At 33.4% G+C, this 17,667-nt stretch overlaps 1 protein-coding gene across 1 annotated transcript; it reads left to right on the forward strand.

The window, feature by feature from the left end:
• The first annotated feature begins 187 nt into the window (after window positions 1-187).
• On the forward strand, window positions 188-13,210 carry LOC147398127 (bZIP transcription factor 1-A-like). Its single transcript, XM_086447276.1, has 13 exons — window positions 188-605; window positions 5,848-5,976; window positions 6,081-6,137; window positions 6,557-6,658; window positions 6,857-6,946; window positions 7,083-7,142; window positions 9,848-10,014; window positions 10,096-10,150; window positions 11,025-11,058; window positions 11,156-11,436; window positions 11,510-11,587; window positions 12,272-12,397; window positions 12,833-13,210. Exons 2-13 carry the CDS (start codon window positions 5,920-5,922, stop codon window positions 12,914-12,916), a joined length of 1,191 nt encoding a protein of 396 aa, XP_086303402.1. The 5' UTR covers window positions 188-605; window positions 5,848-5,919; the 3' UTR covers window positions 12,917-13,210.
• Window positions 13,211-17,667: the final 4,457 nt, after the last annotated feature.

The raw sequence follows: 17,667 nt of genomic DNA on the forward strand, positions 1-17,667 counted from the left end.
CCTCCACAGTCCACAAAGGGCCTTTAAGTCATTTTCCCATATTGTAAACTTTACCGCTTCATAAGTCATAACCTAATGACCATCTAAGTCAGGTACTATATAGATAGAAAATAATAGACCACACCCACGTTCTTGGTAAAAAGAGGAAGACAGGTGTCAAGTTGGACTAACATGCGCCTTAGGTTTCTCTGCCTTGCTGGAGAGTGGAGACTATTGTGTTACTAAAGCGTTTGTTGAAACCAGTTAGGAGGGAAACAAAGAGGGAGAGGGTTTTATAGTGTTCTCAGTCTCTCTCTTGATTTCGATTTGTTTCTTCTTCTTTTTAAATAAATAAAAAATTCGAATTTACTGTAGATCGGTTTATAAAATTACGATATTTTATGAATAAAATAGACTGTTGACCCAAAGAAGAAATCAGACATAGTTGAACTACTCTCTCTCCGAGCTTGATTTCTCTTTCTATTTGATTCCCCCAAGATCTCGGTTTCTTTCTTTCAAAATCCCTAAATCTATCTCTCTATCTTAGGGTTTCTGTTATATCTTTCTGTCTGTAGCAGTAGCAGAAGAAGCAATTGGATTCCAAATCTCTTTCCTTGTAGAAAAAGGTATGTCTTTTATTTATTTAATTTATTTTGGTTTCTGGTTTTTGATTCAATGAAGTAGTTGTTGTTCTGTTAAACCTATTGAATTCTTTGAGGAAAAAATCTTTTTTTTTCTTTCTGTAATTCTTGTTCTATATGATCTGCTTTCTCAATTTCATGTTTAGTTCATCTGTGCATGGGTTTTATAGATATTTTTGCTAGTAATTTGTTAATAGTGAAGAATCAGGTTGTGATTATTTCGATTTATTTGGTTCTTTCGATAAACTTGAGAAAAAGGGGAATAATAGAGACAGATAGGATGAGTTCAAATTGATTTTGTGTTTTGGTATTAGCTGAAGAAATACACAAAGGGCATGTTTAGTTGCAGGGATGTAAGGTCCTCAGTTGAGTTGGAAGAATAAGTTTGTTGGTCTGTCTTTAATGAGGATAGTTGTTTTTAAAGAGCCTATTTGTTTAAGACCCATTTTCCTACTAAACAAGGAAATTGAGAAAGCAGATCATATAGAACAAGAATTACAGAAAGAAAAACCCTAGGATCTCAAGAAAAGAAAAGAAAACTCCTTGATAACCCTCAAGAAGAAAACCAAAATACAGAGACAAAAAGAAATCTCAAGCAAGGAATATCAATACTAAGAGCTACACAAGCTTTCCCATCTAAACACAAAATCTTCAAAGAAAACTCCTTGTTTAGCTTAGTCCAAAAGAACAACCCTAGGATCTTCATAACATCATTTGCGCATTATTCTCCCTGCCTTTGAAAATTCTGTTGTTTCTCTCCTTCCAAAGACCCCATGTTATGGCCAAAGGAATAATAGACCACAAATGCCTCTTTTTGAGAGAGAGGATATTATAGTCCCAACCTTCTAACAAAGAACAAAAGTTATACTCATATGAAACAAGAGAAGAAATGAAGACCAAATACTTGTTGAAAAGGAGCAATGAATAAGAATATGATTCACGGATTCTCCATCTTTCATACGAAGGGGGTAACAATTGGGAGTTATCTACCCTCTAGAGATTAAATTCTCCATCTTTCATATAAGGGAAGAAGGATACTTTTGCCAGAACAAGATTCAACCAAATGGCAAAGGATGAGAAAAAACTGACTGACCTTGGGAGAAGGGCTTTGTAGAAAGATTTAATAGTGAATCTCTTATATTTAGCTTGAACCCATTCCCTCTTGTCCTGATCATTGTCATGAGTTGGACTTCATTAAGAAGTTTGAGAAGAGATGTCACCTCGGTTAATTCTTAATTGTTAAAGTTCCTCCTAAAACCTAAGTCCCAAGAATAAGTGTTCTCGGTACGATTCAAACATTGATCGATCGAGTAATTTCTCTTTTAGGAGTAAGCATACAAAGATGGGTATTGAGATGACAGAGCCAAAGTCCCACACCACTTATCTTCTAAAAAATGGATCCTATTTCTTCGCCCTGCCCTAAAAGTAGTCTCCTTTTCAAAGTCACTTCCCCCTTTCAAAATCCCCCTCCATATAGTACAACCATATGCCCCTTTCGCTTCCCCACTACACCAACCAAACAATTTTTCACTATATTTTGCATGCTTTACTCTCCTTTATAGGCTTTCCTTCTCTTCTCCAAACCTCCATAACCACTTACCCATTGCACTTCGGGGAACAAATCAACTTCCAATTAACCAAATGATATTTTCTTCCCCCATTTTTTGTTGTTCCATAGAAAATTCTTCATAAGTTTTTCCATGTGAATCTCCACCGATTTGGGCATCGAAAAAAGGGATAGAAAGTAGATAGGCAAGCTAGATAGCATTCTTTTAATCAAAGTCGCCTTACCCCCCTTAGAAAAATATCTAGCTTTCCACAAACTCAACTTCTTCTCCATTCTCTCAATCATTCCATCCCAAATGCTCTTACTATTGTATGAAGTTCCTAAAGGGAGACCTAGGTAGGAGGAAGGACGACTGTCACTAGAGCACCCCAAATTAGTTGCTAACCTCGGGAGATTCTAGACAATACCTACACCAAAAAGTTTACTCTTATGCAAGTTAATGTGTAGGCCAGAGATTGCCTTAAAACAGCATAACAACACACGCACTAATGTGTTTGATGTGCTACTCTGCTACCTTCTCATATTCTTGTGGCTATGTATGTGGGATCTGAATCATGACAATTTTGTCCTTGAAATAGAGTATAATCATCTAGCTGCTATGAGTTGTGCAAATTCTAGGATTTGAACGATCCAACTTATGTAGCATAACGTTGAGACACTCCTTATCACATAGTCATGTGTACCAATTTGGATGAGATGCAGATCCTAATCACTGCACATTGGCTACTTTGCTATTTAGTTGAGGTTATGTGTGCCTTTGTGCGTGAAAGAGCCACTGATTTATTTCCGTATTGAATGCGTGCAAATATTTTTAGTGATTTCGTTTCAAGCAACTACAATCATGATGGGTATTAAATTTCGACATATTTTGCCTGTAAAAAAAATCGACTTGTTTCCATGAAATATTTCCATTTCCACAAAGTCCAACACAAAATCCAACCAGCAATTTCTTTATGTATATGTTTTAGCGGAAATCACTATTCATTTTGTGAAATATTTTGGTGAATAGTTAATTTTGATCAAAATGATCAAATTTTAGGCATAAAAATGCAAGATTTCGGTGAAAATATTTTGATGAATAGTAAGGTTCGACTGAAATATTCATATAAGTATGGACATGCAGTTGTCTATGTTTTAATTAGTTAGATATATTAGTAACTTATTCATACATATTTTAAAGGTAAAATGTACAATAATGCAATTTTTTTTTAAATGTAGATTATAATAATGTGAGATTGTAATACATAATAGTTTGTTCATTTAGGAATGTGGCTTACATAATAAAGTATTGGGAACATTACTTAATAGTCCTTAGCACTAACTTTTCTTTCAATTTAGCCCTTGACTTTTGCGAGTTATCAAAATAGTCCATTTAGTAAATCCCTCTTTTCAGAACAATCCCTAAACCCCTACTCTAGACATTTCTCATGATTGAAATATCGAAATTGCCCTAACCATTCAAACTCACCATTTTCTTGCAAAAAATTTGGATTTTCGCCATACCGGTCGAGTTTTGGAGACTCCATTTTGATGAAAAGGATTTGAGAAGGAAGAAGAAGCCATTTTCAAGGGTTTTTTTTCTAGCATTTTAAAGATGTATGTAAAAAAATTAGTATTTTTTTCAATTGTTTTGCTTTCTTTTTTGATGAAAATTGATCAAGGATGGTTCTTTTGGTTTGAAATCATCTACACAAGTCATTATGTCAAGTTTTAAGTCGATCTTTCCATGTATTTTGGTTGGAAAAACTTGAAAAAATTGAAATAGGTAGGTTTGACAACGTCGAGGTCGACAATTTTTATTTTTGAGTTCAATATTTTTATTGTCAAGGTCACCAATTTTTTTTATTGTTGAGGTCAACCATTTTTTTAAAATTATTGTTGACATCGACGATAATTAAAAAGTTATCAATCTTGGCAATAATTTAAAAAAAAATTGTTGACATCGACAATAAAAATAATGAACTCAAAAATAAAAATTATCAACCTCGACACTGTAAAACTCACTCGATTTTATTTTTTTCGAGTTTTTCCAACTAAAATACATGGAAAGATCGACTTAAAACTTGACATAACGACTTGTGTAGATGATTTCAAACCAAAATAACCATCCTTGATCGTTTTTCATCCAAAAAGGAAGTAAAACAATTGAAAAACCCTAGTTTCTTACAAACATCTTCAAAATGCATGAAAGAAAAACCCTTGAAAATGGCTTCTTCCTTTTCATCGGAATGGAGTCTCCAAAACTTGTTCGGCATGTCGGAAATCCAATTTTTTTGGACGAAAGTGGTGTGTTTGAATGGTTAGGGAAATTTTGACATTTCAATCGTGACAAATGTCTAGAGTGAGATTGAAGGACTTCTTTTGAAAAGAGGGATTTACGAAATGGACTTATTTTGATAACCCGCAAAAGTCAAGGACTAAATTGAAAGAAAAGTTAGGGACTATTAAGTAATTTTCCCTAAAGTATTTGTAGTTAATGTGATGATTTCCATGAAGCATATAGTTGTTTTAGGCATTGGATTCTAAGATACTTATGCCAACATGTGGTGAAATGCTATTGATCTTTATTTCCACAATTCATATGGTTTTTATTGTTGTTTGATGTCTTATTGAATATGATTGTGTTTTCGATGTTCATATTATCATTTCCTACACTTTCAATGAAAATTTACTCAACATTTTATCATTTCATAATATATCCATGATTTCCTTGGGAATTGTATTGATTTCCACGCTGGTTGAAATATTTTCACAAACATAAAAAATCGAAGATTAATACCTTGCGGCATCATACTTAACACTATATACACTGTCAAGGAGCAAATATCATTAATGGGATTTCAATTTAAAGATAATTTCATCAATTTGCATGAGAAGATATATATGCCCAACAGTGCTTGGGTTTATTGATCTATTAAATATATTGTTTTGCATGAATCTACAGATTGTGCTGCATTTTTTTAATAACCGACACAGATTGTACTACATATATATATATATATATATATATATATATATAATATATATATATAGATAACCGACTCAGATTGTACTACATATTATACATGGGGGCGGATCAAGGGACATATGTAAAAACAATGGTTGTTCAAAATATAGGTTAGAGGTTTTGGATTGAGCTGATTTTTTTGTGAGGATGTTCTCTATGATGAGAAGATTTTTGGGAGGATTTTGATGCTCATGTGGTTATTCTTGGTAGGGATCGTGTGTTGTCTAACACGGCTCATAAGGTTCTCTTATTTATAATGGAGTATACAATGGATCAAAATATTACTCCTAGACAAAGAGAAAAATGCAATAAAGTATAAACATTACTCTGGTACACTGGCTGCTTCAATATGCCCAGTGAACCTATATCAACACAGCACAATTCCTTCACCTTCCTTAACCACTACTTAAGCTAAACAATTTGTCTCCACCATCGAGAAGCTAGTTGGACTTTATTTTCTTCTATTGTAGAAGGCTTTCTAATTTTCCAATACTCAGGAAAAATGGTTTAACTAATTGATTGACAAGTTGACAATTGTATAGTTTTGAAAGATAATGAGCTGAAGATAGGAAATTTTCTTTTTGTTTTCTTTACTGAATTACGATTTGCAAAGAATCGTCATTGTTCTTATCTCTCTTTTATTAATTGTTCAGGTAGAGAACTGTGCACTTTCTGTATTAGGAATGGATTTGAACGACGTCTAGGGCATGCAACAACCTTGAAGCATGGGGAATGAAGAGACTGATTCTCAAGCAAAAACACCAAAGTCATCTTCAACCCAGGTCCGTGACTATAGTTCCTTGAATTTCCCAAAGAGTGTTACTATTGGATTTTTCTTCGTATGTGTAAATTATATATATATTTTATTTATTATTACTATCTGCAGGAGCAACCTCCACCCAGCAGTCCAGCCACTGTTTTTCCTGATTGGGCTTCATTTCAGGTACTAAATTTTTTAGGGTATTTTAGAAACTCCATCCTGTTAAATTGGTGATATTATGTTTAACCCCTTGCAAAATGCAAGATTAGGTTTACCCCCCTTCCTCCCTAGATTGTGAGTCAACGTTGCGTTTTCTTGATGATTTAATGATGAAATTTTGATTTTTTTTTCTAAATGCTCTTTTAAAATACATAAATTACTAACTCCAAATTTGGAAAAAAAAACAAAATTTCACTGTTAAATCATTAAGCAAAAGCAACATTGACTTGTGGTCAAGGGGGTTACACCTAATATCACCAATTTAACAGGGGGATGTTTCTAAAATACCCTAAATTTTATATTGTATTTGCATGTAATTTGTGTTTCTCTTTTCTAGTTTCATGTTATATAATCCTTATAGCATATTCTTCACTTTCTGGTAGGCCTATTACAACTCTGCTGGAACTCCTCCAATTCCACCACCTGGCTTTTTCCATGGGTCTGTGGCATCTAGTCCTCAAGCTCATCCATACATGTGGGGACAGGTACTTCATATTTATTTTTCAATTACTTGATATTTTGGTGTTTGTTGATTACTGCATTGGCTTGGTCAAACTTAGTGAATAGAAGCTATGGTCTGGCGTTCGAATGAACGTTGACTTGGACCCACTTGTTAAGTCCCAGGCTGGACATTCTTTTTTCCTTCAATTTGGGAGTACTTGTAACGTTTCTTCTCGCTGCAGCACATGATCCCTCCATATGGAACGCCGCCGCCTCCTTATGTTACCATGTATCCGCCTGGGGGAATTTATGCTCATCCATCGATGCCACCTGTATGTTCCTTCAATCTCGTACAATCATTTGCTGTTATCTAGTGTTTCGTTGTTGAGTAGTTATGCCTATGTACTGTCATTCATGCATTACAGTTACCTCATCTTGATATGCGTTTCTCCGTACCTTTTTTTCCAGGGTTCTCATCCTTATAGTCCCTATGTGATGCTTTCCCCAAATGGAACAACTGAAGCTTCTGTGAGTATTTGTTACCTTGTTTGGGTGGTGGGGAAACTAATCTTGATATGCTGTTCCTCAATAAGTAGTATTGACTCTGGTTCTCCTTGTGATTTAGAATTCTCCCTGACCTACACTTTGCCAATCAATTTATTCTTTTACAGAATTTCCATAAGTATCCCCAATCCAATGGTGTATGTGTTCTTTATATTTTCAAGTTTGACCAAAACCATGTCCCAAAAACCATTACCACAGGTTTTGATAAACCACAACACACAGTTGGCACAATTTTTTTATTTATTATTTATGCTAGCAGTCAGTTGCATTCATGTGAGACACAAATCTAGTCAACAGTTACGGGTTCCAACAAATTTTTTGTGATTATTTAGGGCCTATGTGGATTGACTTTTCTAAGTACTTCTGACTTTTGTGGGGAATCAGAAGCACTTTAAAGGTGTTTGGATAAATAACTCCTGGAAAGAACTACTTTACTGTGAAGTCATTTTAGTGTTTTTTCACGGAGAACCGATGGTGCTACTTCTCTAAACTACTCTTGCGCGGAACCACAAAACATTGTCTAAATGATGGGATTGGGACAAGTATGCCCCTCATAAATTTTAAAAATTACAAATCTACCCTAAAAAAGGCAATTGCAATAATATTATATTACTATCCATTGATATAGTAGTAGCCTTTTGGTGTAACATTTAGGACAAATATACCCCTCATAAATTTTGAAAATTACAAGCATACGCTCAAGAATGCAATTGCAGTAATACTATATTACTATCCATTGATGTGGTGGTAGCTTTTTGGTGTAGCATTTGGGACAAGTATGCCCCTCATAAATTTTGAAAATTACAAGCATACCCTCAAAAATACAATTACATAATATTATTATTATCCATTGATGTGGTAGTAACCTTTTAGTGTAGCATTTGAATTTGGATTTTTATCTCCCCTAATTACTCACTCAATGATTTATTGATGAGAATTCTAACCATGGTTGAAATTTTCTTATTGCAAGATTGATGTGAACAATTACACACAAATTTACTATCCATTAATGTGGTGAAAGCTTATTCATATTTTTAGTGGTTGTATATATTTGCTCACAATATCTTCGATTTGTTTATAATTGTTGGATGTTTATATTAGTTTTTATGGGTAAAAATAATAACTTTTATTTCTTTTGAAGAATAATTTGTTGAGTTATAATGTTAAAAATAATAACTAATACTTATAAGGGCATTTTGATCATTTTAACAGAATCCAAAATAGTTTTCAAACACAAAACTCTATCAAAAGTACTTCTGACAATACTTTTCAGAACCTGCATCCAAACACACAACAGTTATACACCTACTCCAGACAGTACTTCAAAAAGTACTTATGAAAGTACTTATGTTCTAAGTACTTCTGGCTCCTGTATCCACACGGGCCCTTAGTTTTCAACTTATTTGGGTCTAAATTTTTATTTTTTATTTTTTATTTTTATCATTTGAAATTATTTTATATTAGTTATTTTTTTAATTTTGAGTTGTCTTTGGGCTATTTTTAGGAGTTTAATTCAAGTTTAGGTATTATTCATGTTATTTTTATTTAGATCTTATTTTAAGGGGTCAAAACTTATCGTATTTGGTTAATTTTTGTGTCATTTGAAAGGGTCTTCAATTACCTATTCAACAAATCCAAGATTTCGCAATTCCGATGAGTTTTAAGAAAGTTGTGGACAATACTAATGAGATATCAATTCTACACGGGATTGGTTTATCAAGGGCAAAAGTGTCAATGCTTATGTTATTTTAATATTAGGGTTTTGAGTCTAGCCTATATATATGGCTATTGTAATTGATTTTTAATAGTTTGTGGAATAAAATAAATTTTACAGCTGTCTTATTGAGATTTCTCCAGTGATTGGATCATGGTGTGAGACCATTCTTGGTATGAGACCTAGGTACTCTCCATCTTCTTCATCTTTTCTTTGTTTTATGTTATTTTAGATTATAGTGCTTGAAACCCCTTTTCCTCAACCCTTAATCCTTTCTTTTACCCTATAAACCTAGATCCCTAACCTCAATTACAAAACTTGGCATTTATTCTTTCAACATTTAGCCAATTGGTCCTGAGTTTGAATCACTTCACCAATTCTTGGCAACCACTCTAGTATTTAAAAAGGCCAAGTACACAAGGCACGTCTTGGAAGTGGTGAAGGGCATGTCCATGGGATTAGTCGGACTAAGTCTAGATACCCATCTATCAAAAACAATTAAAAAACATATAGTCAATTGGGATTAATTGGGATTAATTGGGATTTCGGATAACTTAAAAAAAAAAAAAAAAAAAGCATTTTTCTTTGACTTTCATCATCACCAAATTAGCCTTTCCACCACCAAAGTAGAACAACCTTAGAATTGAATAAATCTAGGTTGTCCTACATCATGCATTATGTGTCTAAGCAATTTGGACTGCCATTGCTCACTCCTTCTAGTTGTGCCATCCCACAAAATGACCTGAAAATAGTCGCTGCACCAATTTGTAAAAAAAGGAAATATTTCTCCTTTCAATTATAGTTTTTGGGTCTATCTCACTTTGGCCGAACCAAACCTTTCCTATGTCCAAACAAATGTTTTGTAAAATTCATTGAAAAACAATGCAATGGCTATATTTTACATTTTATGCAATTCATCATGACCAAGAAATGAAATGTTTTCGAGACATTTCAGGTTGCTGCAACTGGTGGCAAAGAATCAGAAGGTAAATCTGGTGAAGGTAAGAGCAAGAATCCTCTAAAGAGATCCAAGGGAAGCTTAGGAAGCCTTAGTATGATTACTGGCAAGGGCAATGAAATGGGAAAAGCATCTGGAGCGTACAATGGTGACTTCTCACAAAGGTAAAGTGATTCCAGATTTTCTGTCTCATTTGTGACAAATTGGCCACCATATTCATCATGCCTTTATCAATGAATATGTAGTGGTGAGAGTGGAGGAGAAGGTTCAAGTGAAGGAAGTGATGCCAATTCTCAAAATGTAAGTAAACTCGTTGTAATTTATTTTATTTTCTTTTCTTGTTCTTAATTATTTCCTGCTTGTTCTGTCCACATTCAATATTGTGGTGTGGGTCATGGTTTCAAAACTCGGTTTGACGTCCCATCTCGTCCATGGATGAGACTGAGTTGTCTCGGACGAGTCAATTTGTCTTGGTCGACATGAACCATTTAACTCAATTTATAATGCTTTATTTATATATATAGTTAAACGAAAATAATTATAATTTTTTAAATAAAATAAGGTAGATTAGAAGATGATTGGTCATAAAATCATGTTTTATTTATATAATAAATATTTAAAATTTAAAAAGAATTGATTATATTAATTAAAATCACAGTTGACTCGGCCAATATTTTCAAAATATCGTCTGACTCATCTCATTATCTCACGAGGTGGTGTCAAGGTTGAGACACCGTGTATATCCGTCTCGTTGCTGAATAATACTGGGATGACTTGCAAGTCATCTTGGTCTTGGATTAGATTTAAAAACCATGGTATGGGTACCTGATGCTTTCCCCTTTTAAGATCTTGATTTACTTAATGTACTCGTTTATCTCTCGAGATGGTGTGAAGGCTGAGACACCATGTATATCTGTCTCATTGTTGAATGATACCGAGATGAATTGGGCGAGTCATCTCGGTCTCGGACGAGATTTAAAACCATCGTACGGGTACCTAATGCTTTCCCCATTAAGCTCTTGATTTACTAGTGAGTTTCATACTTCAGTACTTAATGTACTCTATCTATCCTCTCCATCTATGCATGATTTAATTGAGCAACCGCCTTCTTTTTTCAACTCTTTGAATACAAATGAAAAATTATTTTCTTGTGATATCTGATAAATTTTTACAGGGTTCGCAGCAGAGCGAAAAAGGTTCAGCGAATGGTACATTTTACACTTCAACATTTTCCATGTATTTCTTGAACCATGTTTATCCATTATCAATGGCTAATCCAGGTACCCATATTTGTGTGTATTGCAGCTGAGACCCAGAATGGGGGTACTGCTGGTAGTGTATCTAGTGGTGGTACACAGACACCCCCAACCCAAGCTGTGGTGAACCAAAATATGGTTATGGCCGTGCCACCAAACAGTGTTTCTGGTCCGACAACAAACCTTAATATCGGCATGGACTATTGGGGAGGACCATCCACAGTTCCTACTGGCCGAGCCAAGCTTCCTACTGTACAGGCTACGGGCTCTATAGTCCCCACTAATCTAATGGGATCCCGTGACGGTGCTCCCACAGAAGTCTGGATACAGGTTCTCTCTCTTTCTCTCTCCCTTGCCTCATGTATTCATGGTTGTCAGGCTTTTTCTTCATTTTTTCGTTCAGGATGAAAGGGAGATTAAGAGGCAAAGAAGGAAACAATCTAACAGAGAGTCAGCACGACGATCGAGGCTAAGGAAGCAGGTTATAATTTGTTTTTAATTATGTACATTTGTCATACTTCAAATCAATCATGTATTCTGCTGTTAAGTACTGATTAGCCATATGGTTTGCTTGTGAATCTTTTTTAATTACCATTTGATAGTGTTTGTATGCAACAGGACCATAGTGGATTAAATAAATTTACTTTCGTCACGTTGAAAGTTCAGTAAACTCATTCAAATTTAATCTTACTAGAAGGTAGCTTGTGCGAACACATGTATAAAAAAGGGCTTATTTGTAATTTAAAATTTGGATTAAAGGGTTTTTGTAATTTTGAAAACTAAGCAACCTGGTCACATAGGTTGCAATTTTCTTGATTTTTTTTATACCAAAATAACCCTGATTATATTAAATTTAAATATAAAAGTGGGGGCATTTATGGCCACCACTCAAATTTTGGTGTCGAACCACTTCTACTCGCTTATCTGTTGTTATAATAGTAAATTATAGGGCCATGGGTAACAATTTTCTTAGTTTTTGACTGAAATGACCCTCATTACATTGTTTAAATTTAAAGGTGAGGGGCATTTATTAGATCCAAATTTTGTGTCAAACAACTTCTATTCCGCCTTCTCTCATTGTAATAGTAAAGATGTTGTCTACTAGTCATAAGAAAGCTTATTTTCCAATGTTGGTGGTGGTGATCATCTTCTTGTTGCTTTACAGGCTGAGTATGACGAACTCGCTCAGCGTTTGGAAGCCCTAAAAGAGGAAAACGGTCTGCTCAAAGAAGACTTGGAGCGCTTGCAGGAGGATTGCGAGAAATTGACGTCAGAAAATGCTTCTCTTACTGTGAGTGTTTTTTCTCTTTGGGCGTTTACAATTACAATTGCAAAGAAATGTTTCTTGGGAAAGTATATTGCAGTGAAACGTTTTCCCTGGAGAATTTCCAGGGAAAATGGTCACGAGAAAATGAATTTACTCAGGAAATGTTTGCCAAAGTTTTGATTGCATGTAGGAAAATTTCAACATAATTTTGAGAATTGCATTTAAGATTTTCCCACCTTGAAGAGAAATCATTTTCCTAAGGAAATTGTTTACGTAAGAAACTGAATTTCATGTGAAAATGGGCAATTATACACCTCAAACTCATTTTCTGGCCTTGTTTTTCCTTCCAATCACACAGACATTTTGTCTTCATTATGTAAATTTTAAATTGTTGTGCTATTTGTTTATATTACAGTGATTTATATTGTAATTTTTATCGATTGTGATCAATCTGTGCAGGAGAAACTTCAGAAACAAGGGGATGGAGTGCTAGACCCGGATTCTGAAATGGCAGCTAACATAGATTCGAAGGAAAAAGATTGATGAAAGCAGGTAGAACTTATAATTTGAACACTAATATTCAAGCAGTTTACTTTCGGAAACTGACTTTTGCTGCTTTTTTAAGTGTACCCTCTGTTTCCCTTACTTTCTTTTCTTTTTTTTTTTTTTTGGCATTAGAGAGGGTGTTTGTTTAGGCGTTTTAGATAATATTCAGGATAGAGATGGCTCCATTATTGCTATTTAAAGGCTCTGGTTAGCAATGTACTATGTGAAAAAAAAAATCTAAATATTTGAACAGGAATTTTAGCACATTGTGATACTCTATTTCTTTGCTCACTAAGGTTTCTGAAGAAGAAAAAAAAAGTATTTTAGAAATACACCCCTGTTAAATTGGTGATATTAGGTAGGTTTACCCCTTTGCAAAATGCAAGATTAGGTTTCTGCCAGCCCTTGACCGTAAGCCAACATTTCGTTTTCTTGATGATTTAACAGTGAAATTTTGATTTCAAAATCGCTCTTCAAATACTTAAATTACTAAATAAAATTTCACGAGAAAAAGTAACCTTGACGAATGATCAAGGGCTAATCTTGCATTTTGCAAGGGTGTAAACCTAATATCACCAATTTAACGGGTGTTTCTAAAATACCTATAAAAAACTGTGCTCAAGTTTCGGTAGAAATTTAACACCTTAGCAAAAAGGTCTTAAAGGTTCAATTCAATTTATGGTATCAGAACTGATCGAAACCCATCTTTGTTCGTGAAATTATATCAACACCATCGATACTTTATCATGCAAAATGTTTTTGAAGGTTACAATAAGATATATAGTGGGAGATTAAACATAATTTATTCTGTTTATCATTCAGTATGAATGAGATATAGTTTGGCAGGTATCCATTGAGCAGGGGCTGCTGCTGCTGCTAGTCAATGTAGTAGGAAAGCTGTTCTTTCCGGAATTAATTCCTTCGATCTTGTTGAATTAATTTTCTAGGGCTTGACTTTGCGGCAAATACCTTGATCGATTATATAGCTAAAGATAAGATTGAATGGTGGACTAGGTTTCGTTAGAGATCGATCAACAGCCCCCATAGAGAGTCAATTTGCAACACTTTTGGATCCATTCCAGTTATAAAAGGACTTGCAAAGAGTAAATAGTCAGTCCTTGTAAAATGTTTACAAAGGTCTTTTAAAATAAGAACTTGTTGCTTCAGTTCTACATGAAATGGTACTTTGGTTTCCTGCCAAATGTTTCTTTTAACTTCGCCAAATTTCCAAAACACATTAAACTCTTTAACACCCCACCACTGCTGCTTTTTATGATTTCAAGCTATTATATTTGATTGATTTTCATGTTAAAAAGAGTTTGAAATCCTATATTTCTCCATGAGTAGGACATATGTACAGATGGAATGGGTAGAAATCATGAATTGGGATGATTAATGTTGTGTAGAAGTCCACCAGTTGGTGGGGCCCAAAGTTCATAGAGCAAGTGGGTTCAAAATAATGCCCCTAATGATGATTTCATCTAAGGGTTTCTAGAAAAAGAGCCAATGGGCCCAAACTCTCTTAGGTTTCTTAACCCAGATTTTTTTATGATAATGGGTACCAAATGCTCTTTCCTAGCTTTCATTGGGCGGGTGGGGTCATGCACCTTTAGTCCATTAATCATGCCCTGTAAATATTGTGTTTGTAAGAGATTAAAAAAGAGAGAAAAATAGAAGTGAACTGTTATTAGCACACCAAATTTACTTATAAATCACCAATCCACATGTAAACAATTTGCTTAATTTTAAAAGAATTGGTGTATTGTTGGTGTGGCAATAGAATTTCTCAAATAGAAATATGGTGAAGTTTAATATTTTATTTCTTTTAAGAAGCATAGTGGAGCTTAATGAGTGTATTTTCTAAGGTGGGAATGATGTGATATTATTTCTACCATGACTAATAGTCAAATAAGACCTCATATTTGGTTGGTAGAAAAAATGATTTTGGAAAACTTTTTTTCTTTTTTGGGTAAGATTATTCTTGATTCATTTTTTTTTTTTTTTTAAAACTTTTGTAGCTTATGTTTGCAAGAGATATTTGTTGAAAATCGACGTAAAGCAAAAAAATTGCAGGCATCTTGTGCTTAATTGCTGCTTTGTAAAATCATTGCAAACTTTTACCCTTTTTGGAGAGAGATTTGTAGATCGGTGTAAAGCCTTTCGTAAATCAGTTACAGATTTCTAAATTGCTGTAATTCGGATGAAAAAGAATATCTGCAACATCGCACTAGTTACTCGTCCCCAAATTGTCACAAATTTTTGCTTTTGTTCGCTTTCTTTCTGTTGACTGCAAATCGTTGTAAATATTTTTGCGAGTTCCTAAGATCTCTCTTAAGAAATCTTGCAAAACAAAACCCAGGTTTTAAAAAAGAAAGAAAGCAATATGAAAAATTCAAATTCAAATTCAAATTATGAAAATTTGCAGGCTTGTAAGGATAATATGGGAATTATGGAAATACTTAATACTTATTACATAAAAGGTAGAAAAAAGCTAAGGAGATGCTCTTGGAACATAGGCCAAAATATTATTTACAATTTAAAATCATAATAATCCATGGGTCAAGTTTGACTGACTCATGAGAAAACACATGATCTCAACCGTGTAAAAATGGAATCCAATAATACACAAATCTCAATGATATTTATTTCAAAGATAAATCTCAACTGTTGGATTTTATGTTTACATGATTGGGATCATGTGTTTTTTCCACGAGTCAGCAGATCCCAATCTTAAAAAAAAAAGTTATAAAAAAACAAACCAACATTCCTTTCTCTATCATATAGTTTTTTGTTTATTAAAAAGTTAAAAAAATAAATAAATAAATGTTGAGTGGGAATCAATATTTAATCACAAATTAATAATATATAAAATAAATAAAAAAAGTGATTATTATCTTCACCACAAGTCTACTACTCTAGAGTATAGGCTAGTAGGTGGGGGACGTTACCTATGTGTGCGCGTGATGAGTGAGAAATTTGATCATGCTTTGAAATAATGGGTGTAACGGTAATAACGATAATACCAAAGTCTTGATATAATATTGTCTATTGTACTAGTAATTTTGTTTAGGGCTTGTGTTATTGCTCCTAATTTTATATATTTTAATTTAATAATTTTTAAAAATAGTAATAATTTTAGATAATTTTAAAATAACAATGACCACTAGAGGGCTGTGATATTGAATTGCGAATGTGGTAAAAAAATATTACTATGTTGTTGACAAGGAGAATATTTCTCTTAACGATAATAAGACTATGAAATGCAATATTTTACTTCTTTAATACTCATAAATATTTTTTACTCGTATATCGAAAATCTATAATTATCACATCAACCCATTGAAAAACAAAGTCCCTCAAAGATTTTTTCAATAAAATATCTTCTCTCTCTCTTTCTCTTTGGAAAATAATACTAAAGTCATTTTTACAAGGACAAAGTCATCATATATATGGAATTCTCTTCACATGTGCTGGTAGGCTGGCTATCAATTTTCTTAGTCTTTTCTAGGACTCATGCCCATATAGTCAGAATTTTGGATTGGTCAACTTTTGTAGTGATTATGGTGAAATTAGTAACTAGTCAAGTTTCTTATCAAGATAACATGTGTAGTAATTTTTTAGATCATGCATCCTCGAGATTTATATCAACTTGATTATGATTTTTCAATTGCTTCATCATCTGTATGAGACACTTGTGTGATGCTTATCAGATAAACTCTAATGATCTACCGGGCAAAAAAAAAAGATAAACTCTAACGATCAAGTTAACTTTGTTACAAAAATAAAATAAATAAAGAATTAAATGGTGTTCAATAGAGTAGTAATCGCTTAGGATTTGAACCCGTTTTACATTTTGCAACCAGATATTAAAAAGAGAATGAAACGATAAATGTCCTTTTTGTAATCAACTACCATGAGATTCTACATGTTAGTTAATTGCGCAATTATTAAATGTAAAAACTAATTTTTGCCATAAAAGTTTTCTATTTTGGTTGTTGATTAGTTTGTGCACATATTTTCTTTTGAAATCATAAACGTTGAAGGGTTTTTGATGAATGCAATTTGATCAGAGTTTGTAAATTACCGAGCTATTATTTGAATTATATGTAAATCTAGTTACATTTTTTAGCATGTTATACTCCCAGCAAAGTGGTGAACAATATAATGGTAAAATTAAGAATAATGCTGAAGTGACATCAAGATTGGACCTCACATTGCACACCCTCATGTGAAAGTATATGAGAATCATAGATGCTTTTCCTCGAGATATAAGTGAAAAAGTATCTGTAGTTCCTATCCACTTTCACGTAAGGATGTGTCATATGAGGTCAAATCTTGAGGTCACTCCAACACGACTCTAAAATTAATGATCCATTATTCTTCAACTTGTAAAACCACTTTTGACAGTGTTAGAAGTTTTAGAATTAGCCGATTTTTTTGTAAGAATATTCTTCTCATCATAGAGATCATTCTCATAAAAGATTAGTCAAATCCAGACTTCTAACCCCTTATAAGACAAATGGTTGTCAACTCTGGATAGTCCATTAAGCATCGTTACTTGATCTGAACCTTGTGTGTGTGCTCAAAATGATATTATATTAATTAATGTGAATAAGTATGTTATAAACAGAATTCTAAGATTATTCTTAAATTTCTTATCTCGAAGATAGACATGTCAGAATTTAAAATTCATGATTTTTTTATCCATAAAACTTATATTTTGGATTTTATGTTATTTTTTCTCCCTT

The sequence above is a fragment of the Akebia trifoliata genome, chromosome 7 (genome assembly GCF_017979445.1).
Source record: "Akebia trifoliata isolate Shusen 1 chromosome 7, ASM1797944v1, whole genome shotgun sequence".
NCBI lineage: Eukaryota > Viridiplantae > Streptophyta > Magnoliopsida > Ranunculales > Lardizabalaceae > Akebia > Akebia trifoliata.